The sequence below is a fragment of the Papaver somniferum genome, chromosome 8 (genome assembly GCF_003573695.1).
Source record: "Papaver somniferum cultivar HN1 chromosome 8, ASM357369v1, whole genome shotgun sequence".
In the NCBI taxonomy this organism is placed as follows: Eukaryota; Viridiplantae; Streptophyta; class Magnoliopsida; order Ranunculales; family Papaveraceae; genus Papaver; species Papaver somniferum.
The window spans coordinates 40,630,774-40,654,593 of NC_039365.1; the positions used below are offsets into that span (position 1 = coordinate 40,630,774).

The window sequence follows — 23,820 nt, forward strand, 5'->3', positions numbered from 1 at the left end:
CATCTTAGTATGTTGTGGGGGAGTAATAGGCACGTATACTGCACAACCAAATATGCGTAAATGTGAAATATCAGGCTCATATCCAGTTACCAACTGGTACGCAGAAAATGGTTGGCTAGCAGTGGGCCTAAAGCGAATAAGTAATATTGCATGCAATATGGCGTACCCCAAGGCAGTAATAGGCAGGTTGGAACACATAACTAATGCCATAGATATCATCTGTAAACTTTTGATGGTAGCTTCTGCGAGACCGTTTTGAGTGTGTACATGTGGTGCGGGGTGCTCTATGTCAATTCCATCAGACATACAGAAATCATCAAATCCTTTAGATGTAAATTCTCCAGCAATATCAAGTCTGATAGATTTGATTGGATAATCAGGGTGGTGATACCTTAATCGTATAATTTGTGCTAGGAGCTTTGCAAATGCAGCATTTCTCGTGGACAACAATGCAACGTGTGACCAACGGGTCGAAGCATCAACCAGAACCATAAAATACCTGAATGGTCCCCATTCTGGATGTATAGGTCCACAAATATCACCTTGTATTCTTTGTAAAAATGGAATATTTTGTTTGGTATCTTTTGCATAGGATGGTCTCGATCCTGTTTTTGCTAAGGAACAAGCTTTGCAGAATGAGCGATGTGCCTTCGATAAGGACATCGAAAAAGAATGAGATAGTGGGTGCGCTTCAATTACTTTTGAAGATGAAGGTTGCGCTTCTCTTACTTTAGAAGGCATAAAATGTGCATCATTTAGTTTAGAATGCACATTGTTACTCTGCACTATAACAATCTTTTGTCCCATTTTCTTTTTCATTCGAAAGAAAGGATGTCCGTGTGAGTTCTTCAAAACACAGATCATCATATCACGACCTGGGTGCCCTAGTCGATCGTGCCAAAGCTTATATAAGTCACTGGCCAATAGTTCATCGTTGGCAACCACATGGGATTCGATAATCCTAATAGTGGTGATATACAATCCACTAGAGTGACTCATTAGTTTCTCTAAGATGCGCTTCCTTCCGCATTCACTAGAGGTCACATATATGTACTGAATTCCATTTTCACAGTGAGTTTCCAAGTGATAACCATTTGCACGGATATCTTTGAAACTTAACAAAGTGCGGTGAGCTCTTGGTGCATATAGAGCTTCTGTGACTTTAATCATTGTGCGTTTGGAAACAAGAATTGAGCAGTACCTCGCCCAGTTATTACTTGCAATGATCCAATCATCATAGTCACAGATGTATTATAAGGAATAAAATAGATAAATTATTGTCTATTTCTTAGGATAGTGTGGGTGGTTGCACTATCAACTAGACATTCAATTTCTCCTGGAGACATTCCTACAAGTACATTAGGAAGGAATGTTATGAAAAATTTATCTCAGTTTCTTTAGAGAAACCGGTTCCACTAGAATGACGTCCTTTCCGTTCTAATGTTCATGCTAAACAACATATTATCATAAACAAAGTAAAATTCTATAGAACATAATAGAAAATAAGTACTTATAGATAATCCATACACATAACATAAAGATGGTAAGAATATGTTCAACAAAAGTAACACCTACTCAAACTATTAAACAAACGATAGTCTAAGATAACATGAAAACTTTAAAGCATTTAAAAGTAGACAGAGCCTAGCAAGCCATAAAACAAGAAACTAAATTCTTAGGCAAGAGAAAAATCAGGAACATCCATTGTTGGGGCAAAGTCCTCATTGCCCGGGAAGTCTGAAATTGTGAGGTTGACGTCAGAGGTTACATCATTTTCTTCCATATAGTTAGCCTCTTGTTCGAGAGTTTCCCGGTACTTTTTGTAACTCACGGCTATATTGGCATTAGCCTTGCAGTGCTTGTACCAATGACCGGTAATTCCACACCTAAAACAAGGCGCACTTTCGTCTGCGGCCTTTTTGTTAGTGGGATTTTTAGGTGTTTTCTCGAACTTAGGATCACCACCACTATGGCCAGAAGTTCCTTCTCTGTGCCAAATATTAGAGTGACCTTTACGTCCTCGACCTCGATTATCTCCGCGTGGGTATGGATCATGAGGGTGTGGATCAGAATGTCAAGCCCTCTTTCCTTTGGGGTTCTTTGCCTTATTGACCTTGCCATGGTTAGCTTCGGGAACTTTCTTTTTCCCGGCAGCTCTGGCATTGTTATTGATAAGAATCTCATTGTGCCTTTCGGCCACTTGCAGTAGGTTTATCAACCTACTGAATGTGGTGATTCTTTTATTATCGACCTCTAAACGATACTGGTTCGCTAGTATCATGGAAGAGGTGGGAAAGGTCGATAGGGTTTTCTGAATCATTTCCTCATCAGTAAGTTTCTTTCCACAAAAGTCCATACGTTCCTGAATTTGCAGCATGTCTTTTTGGAAATCATTCACTTTTACATAATCGAGGAAGCGGATTTCGTTCCACAAGACGTTCAATTGTGGTATTAAGGAATCATGAATGTTTCCAAAACGGTTATCTAGAGCATCCCATAGCTCTTTTGGCGTTTTCAAGTGATGATAACCCCATCGTAGGTTAGGATCGATATGTCTCTTAAGGAACATAAGAGTATGAGCTTTTTCTTTCTCAGTTGTCGGAGCAGCGTCGGCATATGGCTTGATAGTGGAGGTGAAGTCTTTTGCCACAAAGATGGTTTCCGCATCAACTACCCAACGGTGGTACTCAAGTCCTGCTGAGTTCAAAAGTTCAAATTCTGGTCGAATTGGGTCTATCTACATAGACAAAATAAAGGACATTAATATGGTGATCAAGTCCTTTTGAGTCCACAACAAATCCCGGTATTATTTTCCCGTGACCAAATTTCTTTATGGCCAAGATGGATACCAAAACCAAATTGTTTTATGGTTTTGTGGGTAATACGGATATGTCATATAGTCCAACCTCTGATCATAACCCAGTCCATAAAATTAATTAACCAAGCTTTTTTATGGTTTTTAACAAGGAGACTCTGTTTGCAAACCAAATTTCTTTATGGTTTAAAAATTGCAAACAATTTGGTAATAAGGTTGACAAAATAGTCAACTAAAAATAGGTCTGTTAAAAAAAAAATTACAGGCCCATTTATCATTTATATACACATATAAATCTATTGGAATGTAAGTCGCAATTTGTTCGCATATTTAGTAGCTAAAAAAGTGTGGGTCTAACAACATCACCCAATATTTCGCTTATCAATCTATATGGACTAACTTCGAAATAATTTCTAGAGAATCAACTAGACAGTCAGACTCAATCTAGGTAAAAGTATCTCAAGGAGTTAATATCTCTCTCATGTTTTGATTTACTCAAGATAATAGAAATTAGCGAGTATTCAATCAAACACAAGAAATAACTTGGATGGTACCAAATACCAATATCCAAGGATCAATCAATGGCAATCAACAATCAAAGGTTGGATTACTCTAATTGATGATCTAACGCACAACCTGTATTATTTCAATTATAAAGATAAAACAATATAATGCGGAAATAGAAATAACACAGACACCAGAAGTTTTGTTAACGAGGAAACCGCAAATGCAGAAAAACCCCGGGACCTAGTCCAGATTGAACACACACTGTATTAAGCCGCTACAGACACTAACCTACCCCAAGCTAACTTCGGACTGGACTGGAGTTGAACCCCAATCAGTATCCCACCGATCCAAGGTACAGTTTTACTCCCTACGCCTTTGATCCCAGCAGGATACTGCGCACTTGATTCCCTTAGTTGATCTCACCCACAACTAAGAGTTGCTACAACCCAAAATCGCAGGCTTTGACAATAAACAAATCTGTCTCACACAGACAAATCTATCAAAGGATCAATCTGTCTACCACAGATAAACCCTAAAGGTTTTGTTCCGTATTTTGATAATAATCAAGGTAAACATGAACCAATTGATAATCAGGTCTCATATTCCCAAAGAACAACCTAGAGTTATCAATCACCTCACAACAATCTTAACCGTATGGTAGCGAAACAAGATGTTGCGGAATCACAAACAATGAGACGAAGATGTTTGCGACAACTTTTTATATCTTGCCTATCGGAGATATCAATCTCAAGCCAATCAATATGATTGTACTCATATTATAGAAGATGCAAGATCAGATCACACAACTACGATAAATGTAGTATCGGTCTGGCTTCACAATCCCAATGAAGTCTTTAAGTCGTTAACTTGGTTTTAGAAGAAGAAAACCAAAGGTTAAAGGAGAAACGACTCTAGCACGCAAAGTAATATCACACGTAAGGTGTGGGGATTATTTTGGCACAATACTAGATGTCTACTTTATATAGTCTTTCAAATCAGGGTTTGCAATTAAGTTACCTTGGTAACAAAGCAATCAATAACCACCGCTAGATGAAAACCTGATTTAGATTCAAGTTAATATTTCTCAATCATTAGATCGAAAACTTAGCTTGTTACACACACTTGACAATGCACGCTTTTAGGTTTGTTAACCGTACCCAAACGTATGCACTTGTTGGTTCAAACAATTGTTAAACAAATGGTTAGCCATATGAGAATTTCATATCAACCATGTTCTTCTTCACCATAACTAGTTCAAATGACTTCAAATGAACTAGTTAGAGAGTTGTTCAATTGCAAGGAAATCTCATGTACTACACAAGACACAATTGAAGAAAAGATAATTTGATTCACTTGAATCGGTTCATGAACTTTTATAGCCACGGTTTTCAAACTGCATTCCTTAGTCTTTTTAAGTTTAAGTTCAGAAATCATCTTCAGATATATAACCTTCTCAAGTTCGCAGACTAGGTTCGCGGACTTAAGTTACCGGGCAGAGTTTTCAAACTCCAGCAGAAATTATCGGGAATGATAACTTCGCCATTTCGCGGACGGGGTTCGCGGACTTAGCTTCACGCAAGTAGTTTGTCAACTCCAGCAGAAATTCTCGGGTTTGAGAACTTCGGCAGCTCGCGGACTGAGTTCGCGGACTTGGCTCACGCCATTCTTCCGGTTCTCTTGATCAACAAAGTTCGCAAACTTTGGTTCAAGGAATAAGACTTATACATAAATGTGTTTCCACAACAATGCTTATGTCCACCATTGGTTATGTAATCTAAACTCTCATTTCAATCATTGAAACATTCTTAGAGGACGTTATATAGTTGTGACACCATTTCTCGTCAAAGCAATTTTCAAGATGATTGAAACATATCATGACTTTCGTCACTAGGTAAAGATAAACTTGATTGAAGCGAAAATCTTACCAACACATATTTCGAGATATAGATAAGCGAGGTATACTCGTCTGGAAATACCAAATGTGTATAATAAAAGTCTATATATATAGCATACGACTTCTTGTCTCAAATAGTATAAGATAGAGTAGATAGACTTTTGAGTGATAGATAAGTTCAAGTCTTCACATACCTTTTTGTCGAGAAGTTCCATTGGTTCCTTGAGTAGTTCTTCTACTTGTATGATGAATCGCCATGAAGTCCTTGAGCTCAACTACACTTTCTATCCTAGTCCGAGACTTACCTATAATAGACTAGAAATCAAGACTTATAGTTTTGATCACTAACATTGACAAACATGCTTGAGATAGCAACGCATGCGAGTTCGACCGGGCAATGCTCTAACAATCTCCCCCTTTGTCAATTTTAGTGACAAAACTATCAATACATATGGAATACAAAAAAGATAAAGAAACTTTGGTAGCTCCTATTCCACATGTCTAATCTTCAACATTCCTCGAAATTTTCGTCACTTCCAAGTACTCCAATGATCCCAAAGGTTGTAAGTTTAGCATCACCGTAGTTGAAGATCCGTAGCTATAAAAATGAGAAAGCATCGGTCTCGATCATTGTTATACAGTGTCATAGTATTATTACACAGTGTCAAAGTCCAATTGTATCACAACTTCAACAATAATACTATGGTGATATGTATCACTCCCACTTAGTCAATACTCCATCTCACATGGAAACCACTCCTCCTTATACAATGATCCGAAAACCATATGTATTTGTAGTGTGAACTACATATTAATTCTCCCACTTTTTGTCAATAAAATTGGCAAAGGTACAAGAACGGGATCATAATGAAATTTCCGTAAGAGACATTTCATGACTAAAAGAAAATACATACCATCTAATTTAGATGCAATCAAATAGCCGAAGCTAATAGCATTCATCAAGGAGTTTAAAGATACAAAATAACCCCTTTAAAATTCCACAGCCGCGCACCCCTCAAGATATGACCATTAAACACAAATTCAAAAGAATTCTCCCCCATTTGATGTCATTCCCAAGGAAACAATAAGAGCGGCCTTAATTTCAAAATAAAAGAAGGATTTTGATTGGATACCAAAAACCATGAGAATGATTTTCTATATCCAAAAACTCAATCAAACTAATCACAAGTAAATCCATGATTAATTTAATCGGAATGCGCAATCAAATTAAACACAAAAGTGATCAACTTAATTGATTATGCTCGACATAAGATAACTTACGGAGCATACGACTAACATAACCATTATAAAAGGAATAGGATAGTCGTTCATATACTCAACATAAGAGGAATCTTACGGAGTATGAAAATACTCAACTAGATTAATTACAAGAGAACCTATAATTAATCTAATTGGAATACACAACCAAACTAATTACAAAAGTAATCAATTTAATTGTCATTTTGCTCGACATAAGAAAACTTACGGAGTAATAAATAAATAACCAAACAAGATGATTAATTTAGTTCAATATGCTCGACATAACATACCTCACGGAACACCAACTAAGCTAAAAAAATCAACTTGGTTGTATAGTGTTCAACATAAGATACATTACGGAGCCTCACAGTAATACATAAAATATGGATCAGGTATGATCAATACTGCGGAATACACAAGGATTCATTCTATCTTCAATCACTATTTGCATAACGACAATTAATAGAAATAATCCTTTAAAAAAAAAGATTTTAATCTATCTTCCATCAAGATATTTGACAATATAGGCTTAACTTTTGTATTTTTCAAAAGTCCATTCATTCTTTTACCAGTACGTGAATACCAATTACGAACGACTTTACTTTTGACAAAGTATGGGACAAACATAGTTCACGGACGTAAACACCAATATCCCATAACAAATTGCAATATATCAAATCATAAATATCAATACTGCAAAAACATCATCCTCCAAATATTTTTAGAATTTAAACAAATAAATCTAAAAACATGAAGATGAAAACGTTGGACATAGCCATGTGTAGTCACAATAATTGCTATTCCAAACTTTAGTAATCCTTCTCAAAAAAAAGAATAAATTCTCATAAGAAGTTTCCTAGGCATCAAGACAAACTCATAATGCACATATAAGATGATTTGTCCTTAGAGAGTAGAATCAATCTTTTTCGCCCGGATTTATACCAAGAATAGCTACCAAAGGCGTATAAAAATATTTTCAAAGAAGAACATACAAAGTCATTAACGACCATGCACCATAGTTCACATAAAATGATTGTGAATATTCAAGAAACCCATAGTAATGCGTACTACTGCCCATTCTTGAATTTCCTTCTTTGTGATTCACCAACAACATTCTTTTAAAAGCTAAAAATGAGCTTAGAAGAGTACTTCTCCATGAATCCAAGTGCCCAAGTCCAAGAGAAGTGGAACAAGTGCAACGAAATGGAGCAAAACACTCAAAAAACAAGAGACAGGACAAATACCAATCTTAACTCATCCAAAATCAATAATTCTCATCTCCATTTTTAAGAGAATTCAAAGAGGAAGAGAATACAAAAAGAATGAGTTCATTCCGAGTTCGGACGAAGAAGTTACGACCAAAACAAGTCGACCGAATATTGACGTCTACAGGCAAATATGCATAACGGGTTTGCAAACGAATTTTCAAGTCCGTGAACTTAAACCCCTGGATTTTGTTTTTAAAAGATGTTATGCATATCTGGTAGGTTTACCATGAAGTCTAAACATCCCGAACTACTATTTTCAAACCTAAACGTTTAAGAACCTTAAATATAGATTAAGTTAGGTAGAAATGAACAATAAGCAAGGTACATGGATCATTATAAAAACACAAATCTTGTTCAGATTTATAGACATACCTTTTTAGAAGAATCCAGTTGAATTCTACAGCCTTAACGAACGTAATCTGTGTGCCCAATTCTCGTGCTTCCTTCACCGTGTACATAACATGGCATTCCTTGGTGAGGATGCACTTATAACACAATCAAGTTGTGTTGGGGTGAAAAACGTCTTTCTCTCCACTAGTGACCTTTGGATTATCATAAAATAGATCGCTTTTAGAAACTTTCACATCTAATTCCATTATTCCAAAAAACTTGTTAAGTTCCAACATCATGGATACTTCCTTCTCCATAGTCATGGAATTTTCTGGAAGATCATTCCTTTTCACAATCAAAGCATCATTGGCTTTCTTTGGTACCCACTTCTGAGTGCGTTTAGGAACAACCGGAACCTTCTTCCCATTACTCTCTTCTAGAATTCTCGGAAGAGAATTCGATTGACTATTCTTTTGCAAGTTATTATTTCTCCATTTGGGAGCATCTGATCTTTTCTTCGTCTTTATGAAGTTATCCTTTTTATAACCATTACGATTGTGAAAAGGATTCGTATGACGTTTATAGGCAAAACTAGTATTATCACATAACTGATTCCTTTGCCTAAAGGTTGGAAAGTTACAACCTGTAACGTTAAGAGGATTAGTCTTAACATATGATCTTGGTTTCAAAAATTCTTGTGATGCCCAAACAAGAACATCATGAAGTTTCTCATTCCTTATACGGAAATGACATCTCCTTTCCAGGTGACCTTTATTTCCGCAATAGTGGAAAACATAAGGAATGTTCTTACCTCGATCCGTGTGTGCTGACTTGGGAGGTTGATATACTTTGCTCTTTCGAACTTTAACTTCTGGTGAAGGTATTTCACTTTTTCCATCAGTGGAAACCTTTTGTTGAGAAGAATCACTAGCCTTAACAAATTTTACCTCTTTGCTAATACTTGGAGCACCTATTCCCTTATAGACTAATCCTCGTGTATCACGATGATTTTTACTTGCTCCTAGCATAGTGGTTAATTTGTTTGAACTAGTATTGAACTTTTTCAAGTCATCTTCCAACATCTTGATTTTATCAAGAGCAACAGCTAAATCAGCCTCAAGGCGTTTTTCTCGAGTGAGACAAGCACTTTTTCTGTCATCAAAACTAATTTGTTGAGAGTGAAACCTTGCTTCAGATTCTGCAACTCTCTCTTCCAACAAAAAGTACTTTTGATAAAGATTATCACATTCAAGTAACTTCATAGTAGGTTTTCCTCAGAATCCTTGAGGATCGATTCATTAGAACGATTCGAAAAATAAACACCTGCGTAACATCTTCTCAATTTCTTGTTTTCTCGAAAGAGAGGAGTCAGAAGAGGTGTGACATGAGAAGTTGTAATCTTCTTCAGTTTCCATGAATCCAAAAACTTAACATACTCTGAGACTTCCTCATCAACATCTCTATCAATATCTGAATCACCTTCATCAGAAAGTTCATCTAACTGTTCTTCTAGGAGAGTTTCCCAATCAACAGTTTTTACATCAAGAGAATGTTTAGATATTGACTTAGATGTGACATCTCTCTCAGGTGAATCCAAGCTTTTAGAATCATCTGGTAATTTTTGAACTGGTACGTTATTAGAGATAGACTCTTCCATAATCATATCGCTACAAACACAGACTTATAAGGTCTTTAACGTGTTTGCCTTCTCTGATACCAATTGAAAAGGCAGGGGTCTAAAAACACCACCCAATATTTCGCTTAGCAATCTGTATGGACTAACTCCGAAATACTTTCTAGAGAATCAACTAGACAGTCAGACTCAATCTAGGTAAAAGTATCTCAAGGAGTTAATATCTCTCTCTTGTTTTTATTTACTCAAGCTAATAGAAATCAACGAGTCTTCAATCAAACACAAGGAATAATTTGGATGGTACCAAAGACCAATATCCAAGGATCAATGAATGACAATCAACAACCAAAGGTTGGATTAATCTAATTGATGATCTAATGCACAACCTGTATTATTTCAATTATAAAGATAAAACAATATAATGCGGAAATAGAAATAAAACAGACACCAGAAATTATGTTAACGAGGAAACCGCAAATGTAGAAAAATCCCGGGACCTAGTCCAGATTGAGCACACACTATATTAAGCCGCTACATACACTAGCCTACTCCAAGCTAACTTCGGACTGGACTGTAGTTGAACCCCAATCAGTCTCCCACCGATCCAAGGTACAGTTGTACTACCTACTCCTCTGATCCCAGCAGGATACTGCGCACTTGATTCTCTTAGCTGATCTCACCCACAACTAAGAGTTGCTACAACCCAAAATCGCAGGTTTGACAATAAACAAATCTGTCTTACAAAGACAAGTCTATCAAAGGATCAATTTGTCTCCCACAGATAAACCCTAAAGGTTTTGTTCCGTATTTTGATAATAATCAAGGTGAACATGAACCAAATGATAATCCGGTCTTATATTCCCGAAGAACAGCCTAGAGTTATCAATCACCTCACAAAAATCTTAACCGTATGGTAGCGAAACAAGATGTTGCGGAATCACAAACAATGAGACGAAGATGTTTGTGACTACTTTTTATATCTTGCCTATCGGAGATATCAATCTCAAGCCAATCAATCTGATTGTACTCGTACGATAGAAGATGCAAGATCAGATCACACGACTACGATAAAAGTAGTATCGGTCTGGCTTCACACTCCCAATGAAGTATTTGAGTCGTTAACTTTGTTTTAGAAGAAGAAAACCAAAGGTTAAAGGAGAAACGACTCTAGCACACAAAGTAGTATCACACGTAAGGTGTGGGGATTAGTTTTGCACAATACTAGATGTCTCCTTTATATAGTCTTTCAAATCAGGGTTTGCAATTAAGGTACCTTGGTAACAAAGCAATCAATATCCACCGTTAGATGAAAACCTGATTTAGATTCAAGATAATATTTCTCAACCGTTAGATCGAAAACTTAGCTTGTTACACACACTTGACAGTGCATGCTTCTAGGTTTATTAACCGTACCCAAACGTATGCACTTGTTGGTTCAACAATAGTTAACCAAATGGTTAGCCATATGAGCATTTCATATCAACCATGTTCTTCTTTACCATAACTAGTTCAAATGACTTCAACATGAACTAGTTAGAGAGTTGTTCAATTGCAAGGAAATCTCATGTACTACACAAGACACAATTGAAGCAAAGATAATTTGATTCACTTGAATCGGTTCATGAACTCTTATATCCACGGTTTGCAAACTGCATTCCTTAGTATTTTTAAGTTTAAGTTCAGAAATCATCTTCAGATATATAACCTTCTCAAGTTCGCAGACTAGGTTCGCGGACTTAAGTTACCGGGCATAGTTTACAAACTCCAGCAGAAATTCTCGGGAATGAGAACTTCGCCGGTTCACGGACTTAGCTTCACGCAAGTAGTTTTTCAACTCCAGCAGAAATTCTCGGGTTTGAGAACTTCGGCAGTTCGCGAACTGAGTTTGCGGACTTGGCTCACGCCATTCTTCCGGTTCTCTTGATCAATAGAGTTACAATTGTACTTGTATGATGAATCGCCATGAAGTCCTTGAGCTCAACTACACTTTCTATCCTAGTCCGAGATTTAGCTATAATAGACTAGAAATCAAGACTTATAGTTTTGATCACTAACATTGACAAACATGCTTGAGATAACAACGCATGCGAGTTCGACCGAGCAATGCTCTAACAGTAGCAAACCGTTTGCGGGATAAAAATAAAGATAAAGTACATGTCAAAAATTAAAGATTTACAATTTTGAGGAAGACCTAAAAAAATAGTATAACATAATAAAGAAAATATGTATGGTAAATTATAACACATGGTGGGTATAACATCATGAGTGTGTACATATATGATGAAAATTTGATAAAAATAAAATAGGAAATTTTGATAAAATTCCCCTGTTTTGAAATACACTAATAAAAGTGCCCCCGTTTTTTAGAACTTTTCAAAAATGCCCCTTCTTTGACCGTTTTATTCAAAAAACGGCTAACGACTTGTTAAGTCCGTTAAGTTCCAGCTGGCACCTGATAAAAGTCTAAAAAGCCCTCAATAGAGTTTGGATGGATTCGGTTGATTCGGCGAGTTAGGGTTCAGCGAGTCACTGAGTCGACTCACCGAAGAATTAATCAGGCATAGTCTTGTATGATTCTGGTGCTATTGCGACCATTTTCAGGCCTGTATTTTCTTCTCACCTGCACAACTCTAATTCACAACTCAAATCATTCATTTATCAACCCATTGGAAGTATCAACATACCTTCATCTAATTCCTGGTACTGCAACAACACCAATTTAAGGACTCAAACTTTAGAATGAACCAATTTAAATTGAAGAATCCTTAGAAATCATGAAAATAAAACTACCCATTTCGTGAATTAGCAAAACATTTCTCAAGAACCCTAGTTAAAAGAAGTCCCTAAATTAACAGTCACAAACCTTAATTAATCAATTCAAGTTCAAACAAAACAAACCCATCATAGAAAATTGAAATAACTTCAAAGGAACGATACCAATTCGATATGCTAATCATCGTCGTACATCTATGTTAACAGCAACAAAATTAAAATTTATCAAATATCATGTTACCAAACAATGATTGATTCAAACCAACAATTAATCTATCCAATCATCTTCTTATTGCTTCTTTTTATTGTCTAAGAGCATAATCAAAATCAAAATTAGAACTTTGCTTCTTCTTATTGTCTAACAATAGAACAAAATCAAAATAAAATCCTAGCCCCATCTATGATTTAGCCGCTATTCGATCTCATGATTTCCTTCAAACGCAACTTCACTGTTTACATCATAAACAAACCTTAACAGATCGAGACTCATCAATCGAACCAAATCAGGAACCGGCTGTCAATATGTCTTCTATTTTCTCTCCTAAAGACTCTGAATGGTACTACAACCTAAGGATTATCAATAGATGAAATCAAAGAAGATGCAATAATTTTTTGACATCAGGAATTGAAAAAGAAGAATAAGCGGGCGAGAAAGAGAAGTTGCAGAGATGGGGAGGCGGGTTGATAAAGAAAGAGATAGAGTGAGATGTTTTTGTTTTTGGTATGTATTTAGGGTTGAGAGGATAAACAGGTAATTGTAGCCAATTTTTGACTTTGGTAAATAAATATGGACCAATTTTGGTGGGTCCGGACGGAAAAGAAAACTGCAGAGGCAGTTTTGAAAAGTTGAAAAAAACGGAGTCAACTTATTAAACCGGTAATTGGAAGCGGGGCAGTTTATCAAAATTCCCAATAAAATACTAGAATATTCATGGCATAAAATAAGTAACATACATACATATACATCATGGGTATAATAAATTTGCTAACAAGTAGAATGATGTGATATCCTTCAAAGTAATATCCATGCATGTATTTATTTATTTTATTTTTCAAAAAAAAAAATGAAAGGGAAAGTACAAACACACGGGGAGTTTGAAACAAAATCACATGAACTTTTTTTTTTGTGTGTGTATCAAATGATTTTAATTAATTAAACTAGAGATAAAAATGTCACTTTCATGTTAGAAGACAAGCATGTGATCATAAAGAAACAAATAAGCTATCACTATCAAGTTGAAAATCAACTAGTAAAAATCATTATTTTCTTTTAACTTTTGGTGTAATTAAAATTAAGAGTAGAAATATTATCATATCATGTGATGGATGAGACAAATATATCACTTTCAATAAAAATATATGGGTACATGATAATAAAAGAAGTGCTTTGAGTTGTACCTTCTTTGGGAAAATCTACTTGATTTTTAAATGAAGCCAACAACTTTCTTAGAGAAAATTTTGCTTTAGCACTGTCAGAGAAACTTTGATCTAGCAGCACTACGTTCACTCATTTGGGATGTTTGTGACATCACCAACCACAACTAACTCACTCTAGTTTGGTAGTAATTTTTGTCACATACCGTTTTTTAAGGTTTTGTTTAAAAAAGAACCGTATGATTCTCGAGTTCTTTATGGCAACAAAATTTGGAAATTTCTAGCATGAACTGAAATTGGGTCGGGGTAATAAATGGAAGTGATAGATTTATTTTCTCTAGTTGGTTGTTTATGGATTGAATTTGTGCCATGAACACATCTGGTTAGTTGCTGCTGCTGTCGTTAATTGTGATGATAAACGAAAAAGGGATACTAGATGCTGCTGTTATCGTTAATTGTGATGATAAACGAAAAAGGGATACTAGATGCTGCTAATGCAGCTAATTGGTCGAATGAATGGCATGGACTTTGATTGTTTTAGGGTCCTGGTATGCTTGGAAAATTCGTGGTCTTGTGAATTCGAAATTGCAGGTGCAACTAAACTATAAGAGGAGCTTCCTACAACCAGCTGGAGGATACCTCTGTACGTACTGAAGCTGTGCTGCAGTTGCTCGCAGAATTGCCTTATAAAAGAGCTTTCGAATTCAGAATTGGAGATGGCAAAAAGTGGTGTGCTAATGGCTGAACTACTCTCTCAAGTTGGAGTTAATTTCTCAATGAAGAGGAATCAGACTTTGAATCTATCTTGGGGAGAGGATAAACAGTGAGAAGAGAAGGAGTTGCGGTGATCAACTGCCATGATTTAATGCTCTTAATACTTGTGGTGTGAGTCTTGGGGCCGTTGACAGTGAAGAATGGCCGAGTTCCTCAGTGGTTTGGTCGAGTTTCTGCGAAAAGAAATGAGCGAAAAAGGAGGTATCAGGACTGTTGCTGCCACTGATTTCTTGTAGCTGAATGGTGATGAAGTTTAGATGGATAGGGTATGAGAATAGACGGGTGCAACTGGTGGAGGTGGTTTTTGGGAGTTCATTGGTTGCGGCCAGAAATGGCTGAGATGATTGAGCTGTTGAGAGCAGTAAGCAAGGAGGGAATCTAGGTGGTCTCAGAAGGTGCTGAAATGAGTCTTGCAGCTAACATGGCCGTAAGCAAAGTTGAGTACGCAAAGTCATTTTGTCTGGACACAAATTTTAGCAGCATAAGTCTTGGATTTATTGTTTTGCTTATTGTTTTGCTTCTCAGTCAGTGGTGTATTGTGGAACAACCGCACAAGTATAGGATGATCCAGAGTTTCTTTACACAGATTTTAGCAGCATAAGTCTTGGATCTTTTGTTTGTAAACTAAGGTAAACTAATCTTCGTTAACCCCAAGTTTAGTGATGTCACAAGCACCCAAATGAGTGAACATAGTGTTGCTAGATCAAAGTTGCTCTAGCAATTTTCTCCAACTTTCTTTTGGTTTTTGTTTGAAGAATTGTTACTCAAATGGTTAGGCAAGATGCTGATGACGTGTTTAGAATAGTAGACAAAATAAGAGACAAAATGTAAAGGAGACAAAGTGTGAAAGAGAGGAAAAGAAATCAAGTGTATTTTCTCATTAACATTTACTCATTAAATACATGAGATGGAGACAAGGTAGGAGGATATGTGTTGAGTAACATAGAAGAAGTGCTACATGTGTCTATCAAAGTCCATGCATAGTGATACCACCAATAACAATCCTACAACAAATCCCATATTTTAAGTATTATTAGATTTGATACATATTTTGTTACCATTTTTAAGATTTAAATAAATTAGAATAACAAAAATAGTTTACTTTATGATACATATTTTGTTACCATTTTGTTAAGATGAGTGTTAGAATACGGGCATCCAACTCAAAACCAATTGGCAACGAGTGGAGAGGCCCTAAGGGATTATAAACCGCAGGATCTTAGATGCCCAGATAATGTGGGACTAATAATCTCAACACGCCCCATCACATGTAACCTCGTTGGGTCTAACACATGGACAATTAAATCGGGTGACGCTGAGTAAAGGCGCGGTCAAATAACTCGTCGCAAATAGCCTGCTCTGATACCATGGTAGAATACGGGCATCCAACTCAAAACCACTTGGCAACGGGTGGAGAGGCCCTAAAGGATTATAAACCGCAGAATCTTAAATGCCCAGAGAATGTGGGACTAATAATCTTAACAATGAGCCAATAAAATTATCTTACAAAATTGGACTCAAATCCCCTGTTTAATGGCAAGTCAATAATTTCATGAGATTCCATGAATTCATTGAAAAATCTTCTGGCTCTATAAAATCCTCCTGGTTTATTCCTTTCTTTTCTTCTTCTTGTGGCATTAAAATCTCAAGTTATAACCGAATTAGCTCTTGCCCAACCAGTTGTATCTTCCAATTCTTTCCAAAATTCCAGTCTTTCCCAATAAGCGCAGGGTGACTACACATTCGTAACTATCCACTCATGTAAAATTTCACCAAAATCTACTTTTACCAGCACCCTGGCAAATTGCCTCTTCAAGGTCATGCTGTTAAGAAACTAGCATCCAAGATATAAATTACTAATTAGCATCCGCAAATCTAATTTTAGTACAAAATTTTGAATCTATTACGACCATGTATCGGTATTGTTCATCTGAACGCCAAGTTAAAAAAATGTTCAACTCTAAATAGTGTTGAAAGCGAGAGGAGAGGTACATAGTGCTGGTGGTAGGAGGGGGTAGAAAAAAGAATCCAAATGCGTGGAAGCAAAAATGAACAAAATGGCCAGTCCACCATCACCACAGGAGTTAGTTAACGCCAAAGATATGGCTCGGTCTTGATTTTAGATCCCGATATAAAATAAATTTCAAATGTATGGCATGAGAAACAGCCCGCGAATTTTGATTTTAAAATTTTCACAATTTTAAACTCCTCCAAAATTTCAAATTGCAGTTTAAAAAATCAAATTCTTCCAATCCGTATGAGATATTTTTAATCAGTAACAGCCGTTGATAACACCAAACTAGATCCGTATGACACCTCTTATTCTCTTAAACCAGTACAAACCGTTGATAAGAACCAAAATAAATCACCATCCCGCCCAAACATTAGTCTCCTTCTTCCTCTATAAATCCCCATTCCCAAACCATAACTCCTCACACAAATCCATCCCAACAAAACCCTAATCAGACAGCTCTGCAATTTCCAACTCATCATCTTCAATAATGGCTCGTACTAAGCAAACAGCAAGGAAATCAACAGGAGGAAAGGCTCCAAGGAAGCAATTAGCAACAAAAGCAGCTCGTAAATCAGCACCAGCAACCGGAGGAGTGAAGAAACCTCACAGATTCAGGCCAGGAACTGTTGCTCTTCGTGAAATCCGAAAATACCAAAAGAGTACCGAGCTATTGATCCGTAAACTACCATTTCAACGTTTAGTTCGTGAAATCGCTCAAGATTTCAAAACTGATTTGAGGTTTCAGAGTTCAGCAGTTGCAGCTCTACAAGAAGCAGCTGAAGCTTATCTTGTTGGATTATTTGAAGATACTAATCTCTGTGCAATTCATGCTAAAAGGGTTACTATCATGCCTAAGGATATTCAACTTGCTCGTAGGATCAGGGGTGAACGTGCTTGAAAAAAAGGACCTCCTTTTATCCATTTCTGTGTAAATGCGTTGAAGGTTTTCAGGATTTTAGGATCTCTGTGTTTTTATTTTGGTATTTTTAGCTGTGTGTGTTCTAATGTGATACATCTAATGAAATTGACAGTTATTATCCCTAATTCTTTTCTGATGCGTATGTTCTAGCTTGAAACCCAATTCCAATCGAATAAAAGCCCTAATTTCGATTGAATTGACTCTCTTTTTCAAACAATCTTCTGCATTTTCCTAATGAAGGTATCTACACCAATACCTGTCCCCATTTGTGCTGGATTTAAAATTGGTGTCAGACCCAAACTTTGGAAAATAATGTTAACCTCAGAAACTGGATTTAAAATTGGCGCAGAGCCAAACTTTGGAAAACTTGATGTGCAGTTGTGTTTGATAAGTTGCTGGTGCAGGTTACCATAGGTGTTGGCTGATGAAGTTCATGAAGTCTTCTTCAATGTGTTGCCCTTTTAATAACCAACTGTACAAAAAAGACTAAAAAGCTTTCAAGCTTCAGAGAGAAGGTGCCGGCAGGTATTAGACGTCTAGCAAGTAATAGGCACACATCCTTCGATTACACACACAACTGGTATGAACTAATCTCAGTAAGGGTTCATTCTCAATCAATACACTCACTTTACAAGTTACACTGTCTAGGTGTACATTAATCAGAACCCTCTGCCCGTGTCCGGGATAAAAAGAAAAAAGAAAAAAAGAACTCCAATATCGTTGGCGTCAAAGCAGTTCATGGCAACTAAACTTGATTACAAAGCCCAATTGGAGCACATGAATTAAAATGAGAGCTACTGAATTTAAGCATTAGAATCACATCTCTTTACAAATAGACGAAGAGAAAGAGAGCGAGAGAGAAAGAAAGAAAGAAAGAAAGAAAGAAAGAGGGAAAATACACATCAAAACTAATCAGTAATCACCTCAAATGAGTCACCAGCTAGGAAGAACTTCTCCAGCAATGACCTCCAGGTGCGCATTTGAGATATTTCGAACATAATGAGGGGCGGATCAAGAGATAAATCACCTCAGTTGTGGATGACAAGAATCAGAGGGTGTACTACTTGGTCGCTTCCCACTTCAAGAAAACACCACACTTCTACATACACCAACTTGCAGGGGTGCGAAACAAAATATGTCACAGAGCTTACTAATCTAATATTTAGATGCGCAGTTGACCACTAACTTGATCTTGGCCCGAACTGGCTTCCCTGTGCTTTAGACCAAGATTTGCAAATTGCAACTCTAGGTCTCTACTATTGGTACGTCGAAGAGTAGAAGAGGGTGGAGTTGGCATCTGTTGTTGCTGATACAATGCTCGAAGCCTCGCAATCTCTCTCTCTAACACCTCCTGCTCCACTATACACACCACCACCAAATATTTAGTCTCACTTGAATACACAAAACAGAGAGATATACAGAGTCTTCTATGAGCCCCGCTCATAAAATTATATAACGAATTCCTATAATTCCAAGTGCCCAGCTACTGCGTGTGGCCAACAAACTCTTGATCTTTAAGGAAGATGATCTCCATCAAGGATTTTCCCCATTGTTTTACCAATGGATTCAATTCCTCAACAGTTCAATTTGGTTAAACGGCACTAGGTGGGTAAAACAGCGAGTTGTAGGGTATCAGGACCATTAAGATTGATTTACATAGAATTTATAAAACATGGTATAGAGGTAACCGGACCATTAGCCTAAAAAAGATTCTACAATCATAAATATCAGAATGAAATTTCAATATGCATGGTTATTGATATCCGATTTAAAATGAAAGTTGTAAAGACCAGACATTGCATTATTCTGTAAGCATGGAGATCCTAATTTGAAAACTTTTTGCATCAGTATTTTAGGCTAAACTATTCAGTCATACAAAGATCGACAAGCCATTAAAATTATAATTCAACTAATTGTTTGCATTTAGTCCTCCTGGATATATGTACTAAGTTCAACTTATTCCAACTAACTTAAATAATGTGATTCTATATTAATCTATTTCCAAAATATTCTAATTTAATTCATATCGCACAACTACACAAGTGTGCCAGAGTATTGGTAACTATCCGTCGCTAACATGTATAAATTTCAAAGCAACAGTAGCTGTCTTTTATTTTTAAGATAACGGATGGTATAGCCAAAAAAAAAAAGAAGGAAATAAGCCTAAGCAAAGAAACTGATGGAAAGAGCACATGGCATGATAAGATTTCATTAGACCTATTCTCTTTCAAATCAAAAGTCCAACCAGTTAAATTTTGGTTACTTACAATACTTAATGAGTTGCTCCTGGGCTAAACTGTCCAACCGTTGCTTCAAGGCTTTGTTCTCCATAGTCAATATAAGGTGCTGCTGGTCCAAAAATTTAATCTCCGATGAAACTTCTGATCCTTCTGCCTGCAAAACAACATTTGAATTAAAGATAACACTACGGATATGAAAATAATTTCTTCGTCTGAACACAATCTCCAGCTTCAGTGTGGACTTGCCTGTAATGCTTGAACATTTCTTTCCAGCTCGGCAATGTATTGAAGTTTTCGTACCCGTGAACGCTGTGCAAATTGCCTGCATTTCAAAAGAGAAAATAAATTACAGATACAGTTAATTGTATATTAAAAGAAGAACGTTTCAAAGCTTCAGCGAAAAATATCACAGAGCACTTAACAATACCAGATTTAACTTTAATCTTTTACCACCAAATTTTACATTTCTTTTATGCTACAAACTGTCCCTCTAACCTCTTCAACTAAAATATCGATTCATAAGCTGAAGTTTATGATTTAGAGCATTCTAGTGGAAACAAACCAGATAATTGTACCCAAATAGCCATTTAGTAAAATCACAAAACCTAATAAAGAATGTTGTTCTGGAGTAAAATGCTTATGGTGGCTTATAACTAGTAAGATATAGCTTAGATACCTCAAAACCCCACAGTTTACAGAAACTGATAGTTAGATATAACAATATACAATCATATAGAGTAAAATCAGCATGACTGATTGAGATCAATGAGTTGCTGATTATGAAGTAGAATACCAAATATATTTAACTAATTAAGATATTCAGGAAAAAAAATCACAAGGGAAAGGGTTCAGCATAGCATACTGTTTAGCACGTTTTGGATCTGAGTCTGATGCAGATGGCTTAGCATAAGTGGAGTCTCTAATTTCAGAAGAACCATCAACATTAACTGAATTAGATTGATCTTGATCTAGCTTATCAAAAGAAGCAGGTGGAATCCCATCTATTTCTTGTGAAAAACCTATTGATCCAGAGCTTTGAAGTCTGAAATTATCCCTTGCAAGTGGAACACCTTTGGGGTAGGTCAGAGTATTCAGAGGTGACTCCCAAGCTCTATTTGTCTTTCTTCCAAAAGAATTTGGGCCCTGATAGAAAGAATTATTCTGTGCATCTTTATACTGATCAAAGCCTTGAGATCCCCATGAAGATAATGTGGAACTATTTCTAGACTTATATTCGTCCTGAATAAATCTATCTAAGCTTGAAGCAGCAGCAGCAGCATCAAAGTATGCAAAAGAATCACTTGATGCGCGCCTGTGACCTCCTCTTCTCACAGGTGTGGCAGGCTCATCAAGAAGTTCATCAAGCCATGAAGGTTGTTCCTCTACAAGGAAGCTCTCAGAGGTAGTACGCTGGTGACTCCTATATCCATCTTTCGGTTTTGGAAGTCCTTTAGATCCTATTGCAGGAGTAGATCCATAATCAACATACGCTGGGGAAATGCTTGGGAATGGACTTTTAGGAGGACGAAGTGACTGTTTCGAGGCATAAGGCAAACTTCTGAAGCTCGGCGATGCTTTTGGGTTCTCCATAGCATATATATAACCCTGCACGTCCAAAACAGAGAGACAGAACAAAAAGAATCACTAACCCGTAACAAATATTACCAACAAGCGCACACCATTCTTTGGGCTTATAATATAATTCCACTAATCCTACTTTTAAAAGATAATCAGGTTGACCAAAAAACACAAAAGTAAAGGATAAATTGAAAAGGCAAGTGACCAGTAGTATGAGAAAAATAATACAGCTTTGGTTTAAGATTTGGAACAAGCTGCTAGCTAACTGCTAGCTTATGTTGAATTTCAACCTCATACACGGGCTTGTATCAGGTCAGCTTCAAGTCAACTTCGTGGCACTAGCTTTTGGAATGCACCACTCGAGTATCATAACTTATAGCTCATTTCATTGACATTATGTAATTACCCATCTTGGTTTTCCGTAGAAGGAGCATAAGGCGCACATGTTAGACAAATTTCTAGGTAGTGGACCAAGAATAGAGCTCTAATAAAAGAAAGTTCTTCCGAGTGGATGATCCTAATTGTCGAATAAATTTCTTCCAATCAAAATAAAAAAACCAGCACTTTAACTTTAAAACTTGTAAGCCTTCAATGAAACAACAAATCAAGCAAACATGCTACAGGTATTCGAGAGATGAACATAAAACAGGGCTTTTAGTCCCTAAAATCTCGGCATGTTGGAAGCGTACTTTCCCTACAATGTGTTGGGGATACCTGCAGCATACTCACTAAAATTTTTTGTTTCATGCTGACTGTTGAGGTGACCTTTACCAATTTCTACATATCTAATCAGAATAAAAACAAAATTGTATGTATGTAGGATGCAATGCTTTCTCAACACACAGGGCCAATAATAACACCTTCGTCACTTACAAAAACCATCATGTATACTCACGCACTAGCCCGGCGAAGGGATACCCAGTTTAAAATCAACTAGGTGGTTAGTATTTAACATACAAAAACAAAAAACAGTTCCTCTTCCTAAGAATTAACTAATTCTTGGTCAATGATAATAAGCCAGGTGCCAAACAACCAAGATAAATTATGATTAGGATCGTAAAGACATGAACCGTAGTACAAAGTGAACATTGATAAGCAATGTACTGGACATTCAGATACTTGAACAAAAAGTTCATCTCTTCAGCTAAAGTTCACATAAACAATATTCCTATACTACGAACCAGCTAATCCCAAACTTTGATCTAATAATACATCTAACAGCCCCCAGAGAAAATTTTCAATAGAACGGTACTTATTCCTACTAGATTTCACCAATTCCATCAAATTCCCCTCAATATCACCCACTAATTCCCCTTAAATACTAAATTATCACTATTAATTCAGAAGTTTAATTATCACAATTTTTTTTTAAAGAACTCATTTTCAAGAAAAGATTAAAACTTTGAAGAATCAACAACTTGATTAACAAACTTGACTACCAAATTCTCAAACCCCATAAATACAAAAACAAAATTCAAGAATTACCCAATCGAAAAAAAGGCCCAAATTTCAAAAATTATAAACAGGAAACAGAGAATTTAATACAAATTACTGTTAGATTGAAGAAAATGTAAGTACCCCTTTGATTATGATGATACTGTAAATGCTTTTCTTCTCCTGCTTCTTGTTTGGTCTTGGTCTTGTCTCAAAAGAGTAGTATAGTAAACCCTAAGAGAGAGAAGAGGAGTTGGTGAGGGGAGAGTAGACAGAGACAGCGAGGTATTGTAGAGAGAATGGGGTTGGAAAGGTTAAACCAATTGAAAACGACAAAACATTCTGTAAATTATCACGAGATATTGGAATGTTATACGAGAATTTGATGATTGGATGACGAGATGTAGGAGATAGAAGAAAGTATCTATTTTCCAACGTGGATGAATGTATGCCATGTCATACTGGTGTTTTTTACTGTGAGTTTCTCGAGAAAGACAGCTCATTCACTGATGTACTTTTGCCAACTGGCTTCTTACAGCTGGTAATTTGTGAGTTCTACCAAACTCGAGGAATATATACAATCTGGCGTACACACATGTGTTTTTGTTGGTTAGTGAAGGTGAGGAGAAAAAATTAGTTATCCCAGTTTTACGAACCGGGAGCCATTCTGAGTCTAACTTGTACACCTATTACGATATTTCGGGAACATGTTGTAGAGGAACAATTTAGAGCATCTCCAACGTGATGTAGGTGCGGATGTACTTATTCAGTAGTAGTGGCCCGGGTAAAATTATTCTCAAGCTAGGGTCGAAAATTTATGTGCTTCTGCTGCGGATGTACTTAGTTAGGACAATACCAACGTACCAGATTCGGGTTGCTATTTCGTTGCCTTTGCTCCGGATGTCCCAGATGAGATGGGTGTAATATACGTATCAAAGAAAAAAACAGGCTTCATGATATTAAATCTGGGGTTTCTTGGATTGTATATTTGCATTCGTCAGTTGATTT

At 36.6% G+C, this 23,820-nt stretch overlaps 3 protein-coding genes and 1 long non-coding RNA gene across 4 annotated transcripts; 1 reads left to right on the top strand and 3 right to left on the bottom strand.

Moving 5' to 3' along the window:
• Positions 1–2,074: 2,074 nt before the first annotated feature.
• On the bottom strand, positions 2,075–3,093 carry LOC113305457. The gene is made up of 2 exons (XM_026554490.1): positions 3,079–3,093; positions 2,075–2,737 (listed from the first exon to the last, which is right to left on the bottom strand). Exons 1-2 carry the CDS (start codon positions 3,091–3,093, stop codon positions 2,075–2,077), a joined length of 678 nt encoding a protein of 225 aa, XP_026410275.1.
• An 8,792-nt stretch (positions 3,094–11,885) lies between these two features.
• On the bottom strand, positions 11,886–13,188 carry LOC113304832. The gene is made up of 2 exons (XR_003338437.1): positions 12,950–13,188; positions 11,886–12,337 (listed from the first exon to the last, which is right to left on the bottom strand). It is a non-coding gene; the product is annotated as an uncharacterized LOC113304832 (long non-coding RNA).
• Positions 13,189–17,066: 3,878 nt separating this feature from the next.
• Positions 17,067–17,686, top strand: LOC113306706 (histone H3.2). The gene has a single exon (XM_026555615.1). It carries the CDS (start codon positions 17,129–17,131, stop codon positions 17,537–17,539), a length of 411 nt encoding a protein of 136 aa, XP_026411400.1. The 5' UTR covers positions 17,067–17,128; the 3' UTR covers positions 17,540–17,686.
• A 457-nt stretch (positions 17,687–18,143) lies between these two features.
• On the bottom strand, positions 18,144–23,109 carry LOC113306708 (uncharacterized protein At4g06598-like). Its single transcript, XM_026555616.1, has 5 exons — positions 22,957–23,109; positions 20,663–21,405; positions 20,047–20,122; positions 19,828–19,954; positions 18,144–18,919 (listed from the first exon to the last, which is right to left on the bottom strand). Exons 2-5 carry the CDS (start codon positions 21,388–21,390, stop codon positions 18,723–18,725), a joined length of 1,128 nt encoding a protein of 375 aa, XP_026411401.1. The 5' UTR covers positions 21,391–21,405; positions 22,957–23,109; the 3' UTR covers positions 18,144–18,722.
• Between the last annotated feature and the right edge of the window lie 711 nt (positions 23,110–23,820).